This window comes from Podarcis pityusensis (genome assembly GCF_964106645.2).
Source record: "Podarcis pityusensis genome assembly, chromosome: 15".
NCBI classification, from domain to species: domain Eukaryota; kingdom Metazoa; phylum Chordata; class Lepidosauria; order Squamata; family Lacertidae; genus Podarcis; species Podarcis pityusensis.
In genome coordinates this window covers 1,213,593-1,234,150 of record NC_138040.1, presented here as the reverse complement: position 1 = coordinate 1,234,150, position 20,558 = coordinate 1,213,593, and the positions used below count along the sequence as shown (strand labels likewise).

The following is a 20,558-nucleotide window of genomic DNA, read 5'->3' as shown; positions in this document are numbered from 1 at the left end:
AGGCTTCTCTTAGGGTCTTCCATTCATTGTGGGTTGAACCCGGAACCTTTCTCTGGGGTCCCTTCCACCGCTCACCCAGACTGACAGCAGCCACTCTCCTTGCGGCCAACGCAGACAGAGAGAGGTGGCCTTTGGGGCCCTTCTAAGCAAACTCCCTCCCTGAGTGACTCTCCCATCATTTCAGAAGCCAAGATGGGGGCAGCCGTGACCCTTGGTCATGCTGCTGAGGCTGATGGGAGTTGGAGTCCCCACAGTATCTTGGGCAGGCAGGACATACTTTCCTCCACCTCTATTCTAAAGTTGTTTTTAAAAGAAAAAAAAGCTGTTTTAGTGAAATCTAAAAAAGAAGCAGGGGGTCACGGAGGAAGTGTTGACTGTTCTCACAGCTATTATTTCCACCGTGCTTTTCAGCACCATTGATGTGCTATAACAGTTGCCTTTGTCTTGCTGACACTGTGAAATGTGCTTTATCTGGGTTTTCAACCCGCCCTGAAGCTGCAGTGCTTCGTGGCGGGTTGACAGCTTCCATATTCCCAAATCCTGTGCTGCAAGAAGGAAACAAGGCATTAGAGGCTCCTTTGAGCCCCAGCTACTCTTCCTCTTCTGGGTATGTGTGGACACAGAGGAGACTGCCCACCGCAGCTCTGTGTGCCTCCCTGTCCTCTCCTTTTCGATTGGCTCTGCCGGTAATTTTTGCCCTATCTCCATGTCTGCTTTGGCTGGGGTGTTCAGTCACCCCCAGAGGGGTGAGAGGCTTGCCTGCCGATGGGGGAGGCTGCCCATTGCCTTCTGCCCTTCCGTCTGGGAACGGGGTCTTTTTTGTTCTTTTTCACACACCCATTGTCTGATTCCAAGCAATGCCTATGCTTGAAATTCATTTTAATCAGAGGATAGTAACCTAAACTGAAGCTGCAGGGGGTGGAGTTAAGTCTAAAACCCAAATAAATAATAACATTTTTATTATTATTTGTACCCTGCTCATCTGACTGGGTTGAAAGAATGCTTCAGAGGAGGTTGCTTGCATTGAGACAGGACGATTGGATGGCTGCCTGTCAGGGATTCGTCAGCTGTCTTCCTCCATTGCAGGGGGTTGCACTGGATGACCCTCTGAAGACCCCTCCCCACTCTACAATTCCATGATTCTGTGAAGCTGAGGAATGGCCCACCAAGAAGGGCTGGGGGGCTGCTTTCTTTTTGTTTTTGATGGACCAATCTGATTCAGATTGAATATCTTCCTTAAGAGTTACACGCCTCCTCATTTAGGGAAGGGCCGGGGGGGCAGTCATTGTGGGGCCCTCCAGGCATTTCTGGGCTCCCAACTCTGCGCATGGCCAGTGCTGCAGGATACTGCTGGGATTTGGGAGCCCAGCAACAGTATGGGCGAAGGCACCACCTTGGCTGCTCCTGCCTTAGGACTCCTGATCTGTCCTGGCCCAGCAGAAGCAAGTTTTGCTCCGTTTCTGTTGCCTCAAGCAAAGAAGAGAGCCTCCATGTTCAGGCGCAGTCTACCTGAGGGGGTGGTTGCCAGGTGCTGTGGGTAAACAGTGGGACCGGGGTTTGGGGACGGAGAGCATTGCCATCTATGCCCTGCTGGTGAGCTTCCCAGAAGTGTCTCTCTGTCTATATCTGGACTAGATCAAGGACAGGGAACCTGCGAGGCTCTCTGGACTGCAACTCCCGGCAGCCTGAGGATGACTGATAGCAGGGGACGATGGGAGTTGTAGTCCAGAGACATCTGGAGGCTGCAGGGTTCCCCACCCCTGGCCTAGACGGACCTTTCTGGGGGGGGGCAGTTCTTTTTGTTCTTAAGAGGCAGCACTGGCTGTTTGTTGAGTCAGTGTTGATGGCGTCTCTTTTCTTTCTCTCGTTTTCTTTCTCTCTCTCTGTCTCTCTGCCTTTCTCTCTCCCTCTTCCTGCTTCTCTCCTTCCTCCTCCTCCTCCTCCTCCTCCCCCTCTTTCCCACCCACCCCTCCCTTCCCCCCAACCAGGGGACACTCCACAGAAAATGAGAGCCGCACAGCAGCACCCTACTCCAGCAGAGTTGGACGCGTATGCTAAGAAGGTGGCCAGCCATCCTCTGACTATCAAAATTTTCCCCAACAGCGTCAAGGTCCCCCAGCGGAAACACATCCGCCGCACCGTGAACGGGCTGGACACTTCCGGGCAGCGCTACAGCCCCTACCCGCCGTCGCAGGCCTCCGTGAAGACGGGCCTCCTGGCCATCGTCCGGTCCCCGCCGGCCAAAGGGATCGTCAAGGACTTTGACGGGACCCGGACGCGCCTGCTGCCGGAAGCCATGATGAACCCCCCCTCCGCCCCCTACGCGGCACCCAGCACTTTAAGCCACCCGCAGGCGTTGGCCCGCCAGCAGGCTCTGCAGCACGCCCAGGGCTTGGCGCAGCAGCAGCAGCAGCACCCTCAGGGGATCCCCACGGCCCTGCAGCAGTCGCAGCACCCGCAGAGCATGGCCCACCCGGCCCTGCAGCCTCCGCCACACCACGCCAACCACCTGCTCCAGCAGCAGCAGCAGCAGCCGCCGGCAGCGGGCCTGCATGGGGGCCGGAAGATGGCCGACGCCGACGCCCCCCCGAATGTGACTGTGTCTACCTCAACCATCCCCCTCTCCATGGCTGCCACGCTGCAGCAGAACCAGCCCCCGGACCTGAGCAGCATCGTCCACCAGATCAACCAGTTCTGCCAGGCCCGCGCGGGCATCAGCGCTACCTCAGTGTGCGAGGGACAGATTGCCAACCCCAGCCCCATCAGCCGCAACCTCCTGATCAGCGCGAGCACCCGGGTGTCCGCCCACAACGTCCCCACGCCCCTGCCTTCCTGCGTGGTGGACCCTGGGGTCCCCCCCTCGGGCCCCGGGGCCATGGGTGTCCCGCCGCTGGGGGGCGTCGTCGGCCGGGGGCCCCCCGCCTACCAAAGCGAAATGAAGCAGGTGGCAGCCTGGAACCAGCACCAGCTTGCTCACCTGCAGCAGATGTGCGGCGAGGCCGTCGGCCCCTCGGGCCTGATGGGGAAGCCCCCCGGGCGGGAGCTGCCTGGGCAGGGCTTTGCCGGCAAGGCCCCCAGCTACGCCCTGGACCTCTGCATGGGCCAGCCTTTCAACGTGAAGCCCCCGCTGGAGAAGCCCACCCCCTCGCCGCCGGTCAACAGCTTGCCGGGCCCCGCCCCCTACACCAACGGGCACTACTTCCAGCCCCTGTGGAATAACATTCTGCCCACGCCCAACAGCGACAGCTCGGGCTCCCAGGACCTGGCGATGCCTTTCCACGGCGGAGGCGGGGGGCAGCCCCTGGGGGCCGGCCTGGAGTGCACAGGCGGACCTCACTACAGGGCCGGGGCCGGTGGCCCGCCTGCCCAGGGCGGCCTGATGCAGACGATGGAATACCTGAGCGGGGACTTCCAGCACTCCTGCCTCCGGGAGCAGCAGGGCGGCGGGGGGGTGCTGAGCAAAGCCCCCCGCCCCGCCATGAACCGAGCCCACGACCCCGCGGATAGTCGCAGCCTTCATATTCAGCACCCAGGGTATAGATAAGGCAGCCGTCACTTTTCACTGACCAGAGCGAAGATTAGGGTTAGTCTTAATTTGAATTAATAAGCAAAAGGTGTGTGGCTGTTTGTTTGGTTTTATTCCTTTTGGTTTATTGCTTTTTTTTTTTTTTAAACGTGCAAACTTTGGTGATCCTGGTGGCTGACTGCCGAAGGAGGTTTTTAAGCGGAGGTCTAGCCCCCTGCAGTGCAGGAATTGTAGCTCGAGAAACCCTGGCAGGTGGCTACCTCTGCTTAGAAACCTCCAGCTAAGGAGAGTTCACCCTCTTTCCCAGGTAGTCCATTCCACTGTCAAACAGTTCTTACCCTCATGTTCCTAATGTTCAGCCAGAATCTCCTTCTTGTCATCAGTTTGGGTCCTCCCCTCTGGAGCGGCAGAAAACAAGCTTGCCCCATCTTCCACGTGAGAGCTCTCATGTCGCCTCTCAGAGTCTTCTTTTCTGCAGGCTAAACATTCCCAGCTGAACTGCTTCTTGTAAGGCTTTGTTTCCAGGCCCTTTATCACCTTGAGACGCTTGACTTCTGTTGATGGAGGCTAGAATAGCATTTGCTTTTTTTGCTGCTGCATCACACGGTTGACACATGTTAGGCTTGTCATCTACTGTGCCCCCCCAGGTCCTTTTCATAGCTTATACATAAGGCCCTGCGGTGCCCATTTGTGGGGAAGGCTGTGAGCTGGCTATTTTTGGAAGGGGTTTGTGCTGTTGGGGCGCAGCCCTACAAGAAAACACCCATGCCCAGGGTCCTGTCCACCCCCCAGACAGGCTTGTCATGGTCGTCATCATGAGTTTATTTGTATGTTGCTTTTCCATGACAGAGCCACACTCAGAGCAGCTCACAAGAACATGCAGAATAAAATACAGCGTTTCAAAATAATACATTTAATACAGTGGTACCTATGGTTATGTACTTAATTCGTTCCAGAGGTCTGTTCTTAACCTGAAACTGTTCTTAACCTGAGGTACCACTTTAGCTAATGTGCCAGAGAGGGATAATATTTTCCCAGTTTTCTTGCGTCCTCTCACAGCCTTGCCTCCAAAGACAGAACTTGAGCATGCAGTGATCACCATCAAGTTTGCAGTTTAAACGAAAATAATAATAATCACAATAATGATTAACAGCTGCATTTTTTAAAAAATTCTTTCTCTGTACACTGGCTAAAGCGATTGCTGTACACTGTAAACTCGGACGTGTAATATTTCTGTGTGAATGTTACCTGGTAGCGTGGTGGGGTCTGAGTAGCACTCTGGGGGTCCGCCCACTGCCCCTTCCCCCCTCTCCCCCCCTTCCCTTCCCACAGCCCCGTGGGGGCTAAAAACACATTGATGACAAATTAATGAAGCCTTAAGCTGTTGCTCCTCCGGTTCTCCCTAACGAGCATGGATTAAACTCTGAAAGCTATCAGACAAAAACTTCTTTTTTAAAAAAAAAAAGTAAAGAAAACCACGACAAAATTTCCAAATGTTTAAAAGTGACGTCCTAGCTGGCTTAGAGGTTCTTAAGGATTTTTCAGAAGTTGGGGAAATTAGGATCAGTTTTTAAATCTGTGTATCTCTTTTGATTTAGGTGTCTAGTTCTGGGCTGTAGGAAACCTCGGTAACCTTCTTGAGCTTAGCTGCCATCTCTCTCCCAGCCCCCAACCCAGTGCAGGATCCTGAGCACTACTTTGGCTATTTTAAAAATCCCTCAATCAGGGTGTTAGAAGAATCGTGGGGTCCTTCCTTTTTTGAAGTGCTGTTGCGCTGTCTCCTTAGGACAAGATTCAGTGATCTAAAATACTTTTTTTTTTAAAGCGGATTAAATTATGCGCCGGCTTGCGTTGCCTTAACAGGATGCCTGATCTGTTACGCCAAATCCTAGCGCCACAGAAATCCTAATTTATTGTTCTTAGAATCTGACCCCTGCGGCCTTTTTGCTTGCTTTTTTTTTAATTTGCTGGGGAGAGGGAGGAAGAAGATGGGGTCCACACATTTTGGTGAAAAAATGGGTGGTCTCCAATCTCACTTCTGCCCCCCATCCTACTTCCAGCGAAGGGTTCTCCTGCAACCCGCCCCCCCCCCGAGCAACAGGGCCAGAGCCCTCTCCCTGCTTCCCTCCTCAGCCAGTCAACCGCTGCTGGGTGCTCTTTTGTTTTGTTCCGTTTTTTAAGGTTCCTGTAAACTTCTGATACCTGGACATGTTTTTACTGAAAACCTTCCCTGTCCTCTGTCACCTCTCCAGGTACCAAGCTTAGACTGTTAAACTGCAGCTCCTTTTAACTCCTCCACCTTCTGATCCCAGAGCAGTGCCAGAGCTAGCCCCCAGACTGCCCCCCCCCCCCGCACGGCAGAGCTAGTGCCCAGACCTCTCCCCCCTCTCTCGAATTATCACTGTTGTTGCTGTCGTTTTTGTGGAGAGGCACCTCCGTCTACCTTCATAGTTTTGTTTTTTCTGTTGTTTTTTGAGCTCCTAAATCAGGGGTCCAGCACAGCTCACTTAACCACCGTGGCCCCTTTTTCTCCGGTGATGGCCAGGGCCTACACTAGCTCAGCTTTGAGGTGCCCCCTTCCCCGCAAAGTACCCACATGTTCCCCCTGCCCCCCTTGCGGAATTTGGGCTGGAAGTGAAGGGCCTGCAGCCTGCCTTGGTGCTGCCCAATTCCCCAGCACCACCACTACAAAGAAACTAGTTTTAAACAGACTTCCTTTAGCAAAGGGACGGGAGCATTTCCTCAGACACACTGGCTGTTGACCACTCCGTTCTTGACCTGTGGCCATGTTTTTACAAGCTTGGTGCGGTGGGCATCATGCAGCGTGTTCACCTTGAAGAGGAGGAGGGACACACTACTGTCCCTTTGCACCTTCTTTTCCTTACAGTCCATCCTCCTTGGGCCACTACTCAGAAAGGTGTGGGCCTCCTAGGAATGGGGGGAGAAGGATGTAGAGGCCTGTTGGAGCACTGTAGGAGCCCCCGTCCTATTTCATCGCAGTTCCAGTAACGCCAAGACAGCACCTCCCTCTTCTCTCCCCCCACCCCCCCTTCCCAGAATCAAGCTACAGGCCCACAGTTTTGCTCAGAATGCAGAAAAGTCCTGCAGCTGCCACTTGGAGAGATTCCCCCGTCTCTCTGCAGGTTGGGGTGTGAGGGGAAGCATTTGGGGAGCCCTCAGAGCAAAAGCAGTGACCCTTGCAGGTTCCCATGGGGTGTCCACAGTGCCCCTCACCCCCCAGGAGCAGGGAAGATCTTCTGCATGGGGGGGGGGGAGGAAGGTTGATGGTCTTAAACTGCTGCTGTATTTTCCTTAAAAAAACACTTCACTGATTATAATTACTGTTATTAATATAAGCTGCTGCTCATGTGCTACGGGTATCCAAACTAGAGTTTCTTCTCTCTTTCTCTCTCTCTTTATTTTATTTTTTTTGGTCTGCAGGAACAAAAAATAAAAAAGTGAAGCCAAAAAACCCCTCAAATCTCTGGTCACGCTTTCTCTGTCTCCCGCAACCCTTTCTGAAGGGTGCCTGAGTGTGGTCCGTCCACCTTGCCCAAAGCCTGCCTGCACTGTTGTGGGTGTTCTTGGAAAGTTGGGGGTGGGAAGTGTCTCTGTGCCATGAGGGGTTAAAGTTAAAGGGACCCCTGACCATTAGGTCCAGTCGTGGCCAACTCAGGGGTTGCGGTGCTCATCTTACTTTACTGGCCAAGGGAGCTGGCGTACAGCTTCCGGGTCATGTGACCAGCATGACTAAGCCGCTTCTGGCAAACCAGAGCAGCGCACGGAAACGCCGTTTACCTTCCCGCCGGAGCGGTACCTATTTATCTACTTGCATTTTGACATGCTTTTGAACTGCTAGGTTGGCAGGAGCAGGGACCGAGCAACGGGAGCTCACCCCATCGTGGGGATTCGAACCACCGACCTTCTGATTGGCAAGTCCTAGGCTCTGTGGTTTAACCCTCAGCGCCACCCGCATCCCACCCATGAGGGGTTAGGGACTCCTTTTCAGCCTGAGAGGCCCCATTCCCACAAGGGCAAGCAGGGAGCCCACCTGTCCTCAGGGGAAGTTATGGAAGTGACTTTGCCTTTTAGGGTCCAATCGCTCCAAAGCTGGAGCGGTTTTCCATGACTCGTGCTAACGCCGGCACCTCTCCCCACCCTGGCAAGTGAGAGACAAGGTCACCATTCAGCAGCACAGACCAGCTAGGCAGAAGCATGCAAGGAACGGGGGGGAGGCCAGTGAGGCAAGAGTCCCAAGGGTGGCATAGAGAGAGCCCTGATCCTGACATCCAACACCCGTGTTGCACAGAGTATGAAAGGAGGATCGCACACATCCATGGAGGAGACAGCGACAATGGCTGTGCTCTTGCCTCCACAGCTGGGAGGCAGCGATGCTTCTGAATTCCAGTTGCTGGAAACCGCAGGAGGGGAGAGTTGCTCTTGTGTCGCATTCTGCTTGCAGGTTTCCCAGCAGAGGCATCTGGCTGGCCACCTTGAGAACAGGGGGCTGGACTGGATAGTCCATCTTGGCACCTATTCCCACAATGGCAATTTGTTTGGCATAATTGGATTTTATATTATTGTAACCCACCCTGGGACCTGCTGGTAAAGGGTCAGCTAACTTGAGTAATAGCAGCTCAGCTGTGCCTACACTGACTGGCAGCAGCAGCTCTCTGGGGTCTCAGGCAGGGATGTCTCCCCTGTAGAGGATGCCGCTGGGAACTGAACCGGGAACTTCCAGCCATGGTGGCTGCTGGGCGCTAACCACTTGAGTTCAAGAAAATGTCCGACAACGTTTGGTGGGCCATGCATTTCCCCTGTCTCTGCCTGAGCCGCGGCATGTGCTAGACCAGGACACTGAGTGTCAGGACAGACCGGACAGTGTTTCTTGGGAGGGAGGAAGCTGAGAGCTGCATTGTGTTGATGGGAGCAAATTGGCAGGAGCCTTTTGACTGTCTCTCCATCCAAAACCTCCCCCTACCCCCTGGCATCAGTCATTCAATTGCATTTTCCTCCAAGGAGCTCAAGGAGGCATGCTTGCTGCTCCCCTTCCTCATTCTAACCCCCACAACAGCCCTGTGAGGTAGGTTAGGCTGAGAGGCTGTGACCGGCCCAAGGTCACACCCAGTGCGTCTCACGGCAGAGTGGGGATTTGAGCCCTGGCCTGAGTCAGACAGTCTAACCACCACACCGCACTGCCTCTCAGCTGCCGCCTGGGAGCTGCAGTCTTCCTGGTTCTTACTGCAGGAATCCTTGGCTTCCGTGGCCTTGGTATCAGAGTGTGAGCTTTGCGCACAGCGGGATGTGGGCCACCCTGTCCAAGCGCATGGCTGTCGCTCACTGCAGCTCCCAAGCTCGTACGCTAGAGGGCAGGCTCGCCTCGCACTGCGCTGCTGCTGCACTCTCCAGAGGCCGCCTCCAGCCTTGAGAAGCAAGCACCGCTCCATTCCTTGCTCACCTACCAAATGCCTTGTGACGTGGCCTCCTTTCAACTGCAAGCCAAGCTCTCAAGCCTCTTGGCCTTCTGGGAAGTAAGCAAGCTGCCAGCTCTGCTTCGCTTTCCCCAAGGGCCTGGCTCCTGCGCTTGTACAAGTTTTTGAGCGCAGAGGTCCCTTTTGAGAACTCTCGCCAGGGGGGTTGGACTAGATGGCCCTTTGGGTTCCCTTTCCATCTTTACAGTTAGGCACATGGCCAGGGACAAGGAGGTTACGCAAGACAGACAACTGCTTTTGGAGGCCCCTGAAGGAACATGGCAGTGTGAGTCGGTGCCACCCCAGGGGGGTTGCTGGAAGGGGGACAAGAGCTAATGCAGGCTGTTTTTTAAATGGTTAAGGATCCACTTGCCACCTAATACGATTCCAAGCTGGGATTAGTCAAGAGCTGAGCTGGCCAGGCTCTTTGCTTATAGCTGGAGAGGTCAGTGAGCGGTTAGAGGCCTGGTGGTCCCATTCTGCCCATCTCTGCTGGCTTGGAGACTTGCTTGGCACAAGCCTAAAAACCTGCTTGGTTGAGGAGAGCCCTAGGGCAGTTGGTTCCCAGACATTTTTTGAGCCACTGCCTCCTTGGTCCCCAGTTCCCCCTACCCTGTAAAAAGCATAATTCAGAACAGTGCTTTGCCCCAATAACACAATACAACTCAAAACAGCAGCAATTAATTGCACATTTGTTCAAACCCCACTTAAAACAATTTAGTTTAAGGATTTGAACAAAACAGGTGAACTTTATCCCGGGACAGCAGCTTTTCAAAGTCTGATAGTCATGTATCCCTTCAACACCCCCTTGCCTCTTAGTGACCCCCAGAAAATTCCAATACCCCACAGGGGGCAGTACTTTGGAAATCTCTCACCTAGAGGGAAGCCTTTTGCAGCCTCTCCCAGGAAACCAAAGCTATTCTCCCTCTTCCACCACTTCAGATCCTAGTCCTCGTTGTTCCCAATAGAGGGGGACATAGAAAACTGCTTTATAATGGCTGAGGTCTTGGTTCGCATTTTGAGACTCGGGCTCTATTGCGTGCTGGGCCATTAGCTGATGCTTCTTTCTCTTCCACCCATGGGCAGGTGATCGTATTTGGAAGATGCTGAACCTGAGATCTTCTGGACTGAGCAATAACCCACCCCAACTGTAGCTTGCCCCATCCCTGCCCATTTTACTGGTCTCCTTAGCCACCTGCTGCCTCTAAAAACAGATAATCTCCTGGCCAGCAGCTTGTACTAGCCATAGTGGCTTGGATCTGCCTCTGCAGTCAGTCTGCAACACTTTGGAGCAGCAGCAGCAGCAGCAGCTGGAAACCTCAGGAGGGGGCAGCCTGCTTGCGGGTTTCCTTGGCTGGCCACTGTAAGAACAGGATGCTGGACAAGATGGGCCTGATCCAGCAGCCAGGCTCTTCTTGCCTTCTGGTAACCAGGGCAGGTGACACCACAGCACTCCACAGTTGCTCACCCGGTGCCCTCCCCTCCAGGTCTGCAAAAACTGGGCTGCACTTCAAAGGCCTCTTTGGAGAAGAATATTGGCATTCAAATTCACACCTGGAGAGAAGGCTGCCAGGGATTTGATTGTCTTTCTCTCACTTGACTCCCACCTTCGCTGGCTCTGGTTTCAGTGAAGGAATAAAGCTGGAGGAACGTTAAGGAGCAGCAAGACTTGCAGCCCTCAGCCAGCGGGGAGAGCCTGGAGGTTCTGGCCACCTTCCCTCAAAAAGGATATTGCAGAATTGGGAAAGATTCAGAAAACGGCTCCCTTGCGAAGAAAGGTCCCAGAGTTTGGGGCTCTTTAGTTCAGAGAAAAAGTGAGGGAGAGGAGACACAACAGAAGTTCACAAAATCACACATAGCCTAGGGAAAGGGGATAGAGAAGAGTTTTCTGCCTCTGTTGTAACACTAGAACTCAACGCTGAATGTTGGAAAATTCAGAGTGGATCAAATAAAGGCAGAGCTTTTTTTCCAGCCAGAACTCACTTCCGGCAGCTCTCCAGTGGGTGCATAAGAGAATGAGGGAGGCGTTCGTGGTCGGTTCCGGCAGTGTGGTGTAGTGGTTGTAATTGGGGAACCGGGTTCGCGTCTCCGCTCCTCCACATGCAGCTGCTGGGTGACCTTGGGCCAGTCACACTTCTCTGAAGTCTCTCAGCCCCACTCACCTCACAGAGTGTTTGTTGTGGGGGAGGAAGGGAAAGGAGAATGTTAGCCGCTTTGAGACTCCTGAAGGGGAGTGAAAGGCGGGATATCAAATCCAAACTCTTCTTCTTCTTCTCTTCTAGAAAAACAGCAGTGAATAAAGGACTTCATTACAAAGTTAAACTATGGAACTCCCTGCTGCAGGAGGCAGTGACGATCAACTTGGATGGCTGTAAAAATGGGCTGGACAAATCCATGGAGGGGGAGAGGGCCATTGATGGCCACTAGCCAGGGTGGTCTGCCTCCATCGTTAGAGGCAGTGATGCTTCTGAATCCCAGAGGCTGAAAACCACTGGGGGAGAGAGTTGCCCTAACCCTTTGTGGGCTTCCCTTTGGGGCATCTGGTTGGCCCCTGTGAGAAGAGGATGCCGGGTTAGAAGGGACATGGGCCTGATCCCGCGCGGGCTCTTCCTGTGTCCTTATGGGGACATTGGTGGAGAGAATAATTGGGTGCACTCTTCCCACCTTGGATCAAATCTACGCTTCCAGGTGCCATAAGAAAGCTGCAGAGATAGCGCAGGATAGTGCACACCCTGGAAATGATCTCTTTCAGCTTCTGCCTTCTGGAAGAAGGTCCAGGGTTATAAAGACTAGGACTAGCCACCTGAGAAACAGTTTCTACCCAAAGGCGATTTTGGTATTAAATGCATTGTAAGGAGTCTGTATGGGAGTATATTGTATTTAGAAATGTGGTATCAGAGTTGTTAGGGGCTTAACCAGGCTGGGATAGCAGGCTTGTTGGTTTTTGAATGTCTGGTGCAGATTTTTTCAATTTCGTTGTTCTGGATGGGACAAGGACAATAAAGATTATAATAATTATTGTATCGTGTGTGCACTGGAGGGTGGGATTCAAAGCTAGGGATCAATTGAGGCAGCTCCCCTCCTGCACATCTGGGAGGGAGCTAGAGCCCAGCAGGGCAGGTTGCTTAAGGTGAGCTTGGCAGGGGATTGGGGGGCAGTGCTAGGCATATAAAGATGATTTAGTAGTGGCTGCCAGGAACCCCTCCTTGCCATCCCACTGCCAGAGGGTTGCTGTCATCATTCATTATTGCTTAAATTAGATTCCTTGCTCCATTTGGCTGCAACCTCCAACCCCCTGCGGCTCTGCAACCCTATAATCTTGGGGTGAGGACAAATGGGATCATCAGCACTGTTTCTTCCCCTCCTCCAAACACACACAAACATTATCTGGGTCTGGCGTTTCCTAACCCCAGGAAGGGAGACTTTAGACTTGCAGGATCTACTTAGGGTGGTTGTGGGGTCTTGTTTTGTTTTGTTTTGTTTTGTTTTTACCAGAATCCCAAAGGTCTGCTATCCAGAGCCCATGTTATTTACAATGAAAGAATTGCGAGCCCAGGAAGCTGCTGTTGTTTGGTAAAGAATAGCTGAAAATTCAAAGGTGGGAAGCGAAACTGTGAAACAGGCACACAGAATGAGTCCAGTTGCACACACGGGAGTTTAAATAACAAAGTCCAAGTAAAGAATATTACCTGATTTATCAAATAAAGATCCAGGTTTGGGATAAGGGCTGCCTTTAACATGATGATTCCACCCCATGTCATAAAGGAACGCCAAATCATATGGAAAGTGCCTGGGGGTTCTCAACCCTGTCAAAATCTCAGATTATTGTTTCCTCCATTATAGCTCTGTTCCAGAGCGAGGGCTGTCAAGTGTCCGGTGTTGAGATTTTGGGCTGTTTTCTGTCAAGTTCAGGAAGTTGCTTTGAGCTCTAGAACTGAAGTGACTCCTCAGTCTTTCTGTACTACCACTTGTTTGTTTGTTTGTTTGTTTGTTTGTTTGTTTGTTTGTTTGTTTGTTATTACATTTCTCCCAAGTTTCTCAAGGAGGAGTACATAGTTATTCTCCTCCCCATTTTATCCTCACAACAACCCTATGAGGTAGGTGCGGGTGAGAGGGAGTGGTTGTGACTCAAAGTCACATGCAAGGAGCTTCATGGCTGAGTGGGGATTGAACCCTGGTCTCCCAGCTCCAATGCTCTAACCCAGGGGTCAGCAAACTTTTTCAGCAGGGGGCCGGTCCACTGTCCCTCAGACCTTGCGGGGAGCCGGACTGTATTTTTTTTTGGGGGGGGGGGGGAATGAATGAATTCCTATGCCCCACAAATAACCCAGAGATGCATTTTAAAGAAAAGGACACATTCTACTCATGTAAAAACGGTAAAAACACGCTGGACCGTCCACGGGCCGGATTCAGAAGGCGATTGGGCCATATCCGGGCCCCAGGCCTTAGTTTGCCTACCCATGCTCTAACCACTCTGCCACACTGACCCCCCCAAACACACTAACACCTCCCCAACTGTCTTCATGTAAGCAAAGTAATTGGGGGGTGGGAAATCAGTGGTGCCATTGCTGAAAAAATGGCAGACATCCATGTCTATAAATTCATGTATATAAAGTCAGCTCTACGATCCTAGAACACTGGCGTTCTTATGGACGATGCTAGACACATTTGTGCAGGATGAGGCTATCAGGGGCTACCGCATTCTCCCTCCAGTTCCAGAGGCAGTCTACCTGGGAGCACCGGTTGCAAGAGGGGAGATTTCCTGCTGTCGTGCTCAGATCCTGCTTGCAGCCTTCGCAGAGGATTCTGGCCAGTCCCTGTGAGGACAGGATGCTGGACTACTACTACTAATAATAATAAATTTTATTTATACCCCGCCCTCCCCAGCCAGAGCCAGGCTCAGGGCGGCTAACACAATAAAATCACAGTAAAAACATAATAAAGGAAAAAGGGGGGGGGGACCCAATTTAAAATACAGGTTAAAATGCAATTTAAAATGCACCCTCATTTTAAAATACAGTAGCCGATAAATCAAGATGGGCCCCCTGTGGCCTGATCCAGCAACCAGGCTCTTCTTATGTTTTTATGGAACCTCCAGCTCCAGAGGCAGTCTACCTTGAGTCCTAGGAATATACGGCCACTGTGAGAACAGGATACTGGACTAGACGGGCCAGTGGCCTGATGCAGAGAGGCTGAGCTTGCGTTCTTACGTGAAATGGAGAGAGAATTGTGGATGCCACCTTGAGCCTGGAGGAAAGCTGGGGTAGAAATGGGATAGGTAAAGGTAAAGGGACCCCTGACCATTAGGTCCAGTCGTGGCCGACTCTGGGGTTGCTGCACTCATCTTGCTTCATTGGCCGAGGGAGCCGGCGTACAGCTTCCAGGTCATGTGGCCAGCATGACGAAGCCGCTTCTGGCGAACCAGAGCAGCGCACGGAAACGCCGTTTACCTTCCCACCGGAGCGGTACCTATTTATCTACTTGCACTCTGACGTGCTTTCGAACTGCTAGGTGGGCAGGAGCTGGGACTGAGCAATGGGAGCTCACCCCATCATTGCGGGGATTCGAACCGCCAACCTTCTGATCGGCAAGTCCTAGGCTCTCTGGTTTAATCCACAGTGCCACCCGCGTCCCTAGAAATGGGATAACAACTGACTTGCCAGGCTAGCAACAACCTTGGGCCGCTTTCAGCAAGGGCTTCAAACCCCCCTGGAAGCTGGACTGCAGCAGCAAGAGCCCCAGGCTCTGCCCCAAGGATGCCCCCCACGGCCCGGCCCATCTTGCCTAGTTAGCAGCTTTAAAAATAACCTCGTGATTGGATGATGCTAATCGGGCTTTAGGGCACCAAGGGGCACATCGCCCCAGGCAGCAGCCTGTGCGTGGCACAGCTAAGTCTCTCTGCTCAGAGGAGACGCACCACCAGCTGCCTTAGCAAGAGAGCATTCAATTAAAACAACAACAACAATTTTAAAGTCATATTCATATTCTGAATTAAGGTTTATCTATTGCTAGTCTATCAATCCAACTCAAAGCATTAGTCAAGGTTTTGCACTCTATTTTTGGCTTTGGTTCATTTTTTATAACATCGTGATTTATTATTATTTTTTCCTGCAGTTTGATTAATTTGCCACATTCTTCTATGGCTTGGCATGTTTTGTTGGCTTCACACCAGCTCACTTACTGCATATGTTACTGCAACAGAAATTCCAGTCTTGGCCTTTTTACAGCTCTTGTTTTGGATGTGTGATGTTTGTTGTTCTTTTTGTTACAAATGTAATTTTAAAATTATTATTATTATTATTATTATTATTATTATTATTATTATTACAGTGGTACCTCGGGTTAAGTACTTAAGTCGTTCCAGAGGCCTGTTCTTAACCTGAAACTGTTCTTAACCTGAAGCACCACTTTAGCTAATGGGGCCTCCCGCTGCCGCCGCACTGCTGGCTCACAATTTCTGTTCTCATCCTGAAGCAAAGTTCTTAACCCAAGGTACTATTTCTGGGTTAGCGGAGTCTGTAACCTGAAGCGTCTGTAACCCAAGGTACCACTATATTATGAAATTCAGAGAGCTGAGAAACAGCAGGATCAACCATTCTGCGAAGTACTTTAGAAGTTATAGACTGAGGGGGTTGGGGCTTTCAAAATTAAGCCTTCTGGGGCAGTGGCCAGAGTGATGGACTAGGACCTGGGAGACCAGGGTTCAAATAAATCCACACTGTGCTGGGTGACCCTGGGCCAGTCACTGCCTCTCTCAGCCTAACCTACCTTGCAGGGCAGTTGTGGGAATAAAATTGGGGAGGAGGGAGGCGAACTTGCTGCTCAACCCACCCTGTTAGATGATGAGACCACCAGGAGGCTTCCATCGCTCAAGTATTCAGGCCATAAAAGGATTTTGAAAAGGACCAGCCCTTTGGACGTAATCTGGATCTGGGTGGGGAAGGATCAGCTCAGATATATTGTGATACAGACAGGTTACAGTACTGGTAATCAGCCTAAAGGAAGGACCCCTCTAATGCAATTGGAGATTAGCAGGGCAGACATGGGCCCAGGGTGCTCAGACAGATTTGGGGGAAGAGGGCATCTCTGCAAAACAGGAAGGGGGGGCAGAGGCAAAGCGAGAGAGGGGCTCTTGGTAAGGGAAGTTTGCCCTCTTCTACGAACCCCTTGCGCCTTGCTGGCCTCCTTGGGCTTTGGGCAGGGGCTTTGGGTGGCTATTTGCTTCCCAAGCCGAGGCTGGCATCTCTAATGCCAAATCTTTGCCCTTCTCCATCCCACCCCCCTCCCTGGAAAATGCTGGAATTGTTATTACGCTGGGAAGACAGGCCTCATCCAATTCTCCCTCCTTCCTCACACCAGGCAGTCATTTCCTTCCCGTCCTCACCTCCATCTGCTGTGAATTAGCACCCAGCTCTCAGCAAAGTGCACCTTAATTACAGATCCGGCTAATTAGGTGCTGGGATTTCAAGTCCTGCACAGCTGCTGCTGGCTGTGAATTTTGGGAAATGAAGAAGCGGGGGGCGGGGGGCGGACTACACTGAGTTCCAGCTGGTGACGCTGGAGAATTTTGGGGTGGAGAAAAGAGGAAATCATTTTCTGACCCCTTCCAACACTCTTCCAAGTGGCTGGTTGTGAATCTGGATCCCCCCCCCCCAAAGTTAAAAAAAGAAAGGGGGAGTTTGCTGGCACAGACAGTTTGCAAATGACTTTTGTGTGATATAATTGGGGGTGGGTGCAGAGTAGAATTGAAAGCAACCGCATTCTCTGTACATTAATGCACCAATTTCTTGACAATCACAGGGGGGAGAACTGTATCGACTACTTCTACAGAAGCCGCATCACTGGGGGAAAATTATCGCTTTTGCACTACAGAAAAAGGGGGGGGGGAGGCCTTTTCTAGTTCGCCTTTCAAGAGCGGAGGTTTTATCCCCCGCCTCCCTGCCCCCATTTGAATGCTTGTCAGAGGCTCCAAAGAACCATTCCCCCCTTTCTTTCCATACTGGGGGGCGGGGGAGGGAGGGAGGGGTCCTGAGCCTCCGGGCAGGATTGACTTACCAGCCATCTCCTTGTCTAAGCCCCTGTTGTCTGGGGCTGTATGTGGGTCACCAATTAAGTCAGAGCCTTTTGCCCCAGTTCCTAAGAGCAGAGATGGCAGGAAGCAGAGACACCCTTCTTTTCCAGAACAGGATCCCCATCTGCCGCTTAAGCCCACTGGCCTCCAATGCCTGGGTCAGGGAGAAAAGCACTCTGGGTTGCGACAGGACCACTCTGCACATTGGCAACAGCGGGCCGACTTGGGCAGAAGGTGGGTCCCGCTCTGACCGTTCCTATAAACACCACGCGACAAATTATAGAGATGCAGGAAGATGCTTCAGGCAGAGTCAGACCGCTGGAGCCACCGAGCATTGAGTGTGGTCTACTGTCCTGGACTGAGACCAGGGTTTGAATCCCTACTTGGGAAGAAGGCTGGGATTTAAATTCAAAATAGCTGTAATCATTTAGTGTCTGTCACAGAGGGCAAGAGAACTATCAAGGGAGATCTTAACCCCTGAGAGGGTCTGTAGGCAAGGAGGCACTGGGGGCCTGAGTCGTTTAGGGCTTTAAACACTAATGTGAGCATCTTGGATCGGGCCCAGAAACCAGCTGACCGCTAGTTGATTTCGCACCCTTGAGGATTTACGATTGTGCCAGGAGACAGACAGGAGATTGCGCATCCTTTGAATGGGCTCTTCCGGATGCATCCTGCGACAAGATGCAACCTGTGCCGTGGTATAATTCTGCAAGGAAAAGAAGATTCACCACTAAGCAACTGGGTGGGGCTGCTTCGTTCCGTTTCCTCATTCAGTAAACTTTGTATCAGCAGTTGCCTAGGATTTTCTTTGAGAGAGATTTGAATTTCCCCCAGACAAAACCCGCTGCAAACACACCTTCTGTCCTTGGTGCTCTAACAGGCCCCCACAGCACTCCTTTGGCTCCGGAAAATAGAATAATAGAACTGTAAACTTAGAAGGGACACCCAAGGCTCATCTAGTCTCACCCCATTGCAAGGCAGGATTTCAAAGCTTGTCTGAAACAACCTTCCTGCATTGGTTTTACAGATCACCTGATTTTAGGAATCTAGGATGCTGGTTTATCCAGACCTTTGGTCCTTCTGGCCCAGTACTGCCAGCTCTGACCAGCAGCTGCTCCCCAGGGTCTTGGGCAGAGAAGGGTCTTCTTTAGCACCTGAGACCTGATCCATTTCAACAGAACGTGAAACCTGCCTCCAGAGCTCATATTTTTTTAAAAATGTTAACCTTTTGTGGGGCAAAGGATCAAGATGGCAAGGAACTGGAATGCAAAGGAATAAGTACGCCAACCGGAGGAATACCACCTTTCCACTACGCAAAAATCGAAAACTGTTCCACCCAGATCTGCCTGGCAGGTGACTCAGAGGTGACGCATCTGGCAAATGCGGAAGAGGAACCTGAAGGCGGTGGCTGGATACACCCCGGGAGGGCAGAACCCACAGGCCAGGCCAGAGTCCAAAGAAAGGGCTGCGTTCCTGCCTATAAACAGGAGATTACGCACACAAGGAGAGGGCAAAGGCTGGGGCACACAGGCGATCCGTCATTGATGGCCAAAGGCTACCTGCTGGCACAGCGAAGCTTTTCTTTCCTTCCTTGTTCTCTACAAGAAATTGCTAACCCTGCATGACAGCACCCCGGCACCTCTCCGGACGCTGTGCATTCCCCATTCATCTAACCCCAAGAATGCCGGGAACTGTAGTTTACAGGTGTGGGGAATTGTAGCTCTGAGAGGGGTAAGCCAAAGTGCCCAGAATTCCATGCTACTCTGCAATGGATCTTCAGAGTCTCAAGTGGAGAGGGACCCGGTACCGGATCTCTTTTAACAAGAGATTGAACCCGGCACCTTCTGCATGCTGCGTAGTAGCTGCTGAGCTACGGCCTTTGTGGCCCCCCACTCTGGGGAGATGAGGCCCTGACACGCATCCTGCACCAATATGTTGCTGTGCAAAGCATGCCACAGACACGTAATCCTTTTAACACTATTAAGCAGGCCAGTATTATTATCCCCATAGTACAGACAGGAAGGTCGAGGCAGGAAGGACAGGCAGGTTGTCTATGGTTCCTAAAAGAGGCAGATCTAGGTTTGCAGCTTAGCTATGTGGCTGGCTGGCTGGCTGGCTGCATTTCCAAGGCCCAAGAAACCCACACATTGCAGCTGCAACTCAAAACACAGCGGGATATATTTGGAATTAAATTGCCATTTCCAGAATTAGAAGACCAAAGACCACTAAGGCAGTTATTGCCTGGCACCACCGCTGCCGGCCTGCGGCCCCTTGGGACAAAACCAGGAGGAAATCACAGCCCAAGGAGGTTCTGTAATTTAAGGAGCAGGATGAAAATCTCCCAGCCCCAAGGCAGGAGCAACAGTGGGCAGCGCAGAGGAGCTGGGAACATGGCTGGCCCCCTCTCCCCAATTCCTCAACACACAGCTGGAGAAAGCTGCAAAGAGGGAGAATTAGGAACACGGGAAGCTGCCTTCTCCCAGACTGCCAGTCCATCTAGCCCAGTGTTGTCTACACTGACTGGCAGCAGCTTTCCACAGTGACTCTCCCAGCCCCCCGGGATTGTGTTTTGTGTATGTGCAAGGACTGGAGGCAGCTCCCTTTACTGCTGGGAGCTAAATGGGCTGCCCCCCCCCATGCAGCACAAGGGGGGGGTACAGTGCGACTACGAGGGCTCCCCCCCCCCACTGGCAAGTCATGGTAAAGGTAAAGGGACCCCTGACCATTAGGCCCAGTCGTGGCCGACTCTGGGGTTGCCGCGCTCATCTCGCTTTACTGGCCGAGGGAGCCGGTGTACAGCTTCCGGGTCATGTGGCCAGCAGGACTAAGCCGCTTCTGGCGAACCAGAGCAGCGCACGGAAACGCCATTTACCTTCCCGCCGGAGCGGTACCTAGTTATCTACTTGCACTTTGACGTGCTTTCAAACTGCTAAGTTGGCAGGAGCAGGGACCGAGCAACGGGAGCTCACCTGTTGCGGGGATTTGAACCGCCGACCTTCTGATCAGCAAGTCCTAGGCTCTGTGGTTTAACCCACAGTGCCACCCACCAAAGGCCATCTAGTGCGGTGGTTTCTAAAGTGGATGTGTCTTGCCTCCTTGGGGGGGGGGGGAGGCAGTGGGATGACCTTGGTGGGAGCTCAGAGGCAAGGGGTCAGCTGGAAGTATAAATGCCTCTCAGACTTTGACAAGCTGGTATTACCGGATCAACTTCATCTGTTCTGTCGACTTAATTAAACTAAATAGTTTTAACTGGATTTTGAGCAAATGTGCAATTAATTGTGACCGTTTTAAATTTTATGGTGCTTATTATCCTCCTCAGTGGATAATAAGACCACTGTTCTGAACAATGCTTTTTTCGGGGTAGGGGGCACTGAAGCTGAATTTCCACCCCACCCCAGCTGCCCAAAAAAGTTTGGGAACCCCTGCCTAAGTCAGACCTTTCAGAGTCAGCAAGCAGAATAACAGCCTCACATAAGGAAGAAGAGCCTGG

At 52.1% G+C, this 20,558-nt stretch overlaps 1 protein-coding gene across 4 annotated transcripts in view; it reads left to right on the top strand.

Annotated features, from left to right (window-relative positions):
* Positions 1 to 12,015, top strand: part of FAM222B (family with sequence similarity 222 member B) — a 31,295-nt gene extending 19,280 nt beyond the window's left edge. Inside the window, exons 3-4 of one of the 4 annotated variants that reach the window (XM_080983035.1) lie at positions 1,989 to 3,583; positions 11,280 to 12,015. In XM_080983035.1, the coding sequence (XP_080839161.1) occupies positions 1,989 to 3,544 (1,556 nt within the window). In that variant the 3' untranslated portion in view covers positions 3,545 to 3,583; positions 11,280 to 12,015. Of the gene's footprint in view, positions 1 to 1,988; positions 7,008 to 11,279 lie in introns of those variants that run through there. The other 3 variants (XM_080983034.1, XM_080983033.1, XM_080983036.1) reach the window with 3 other exon arrangements.
* The last annotated feature ends 8,543 nt before the right edge of the window (positions 12,016 to 20,558 follow it).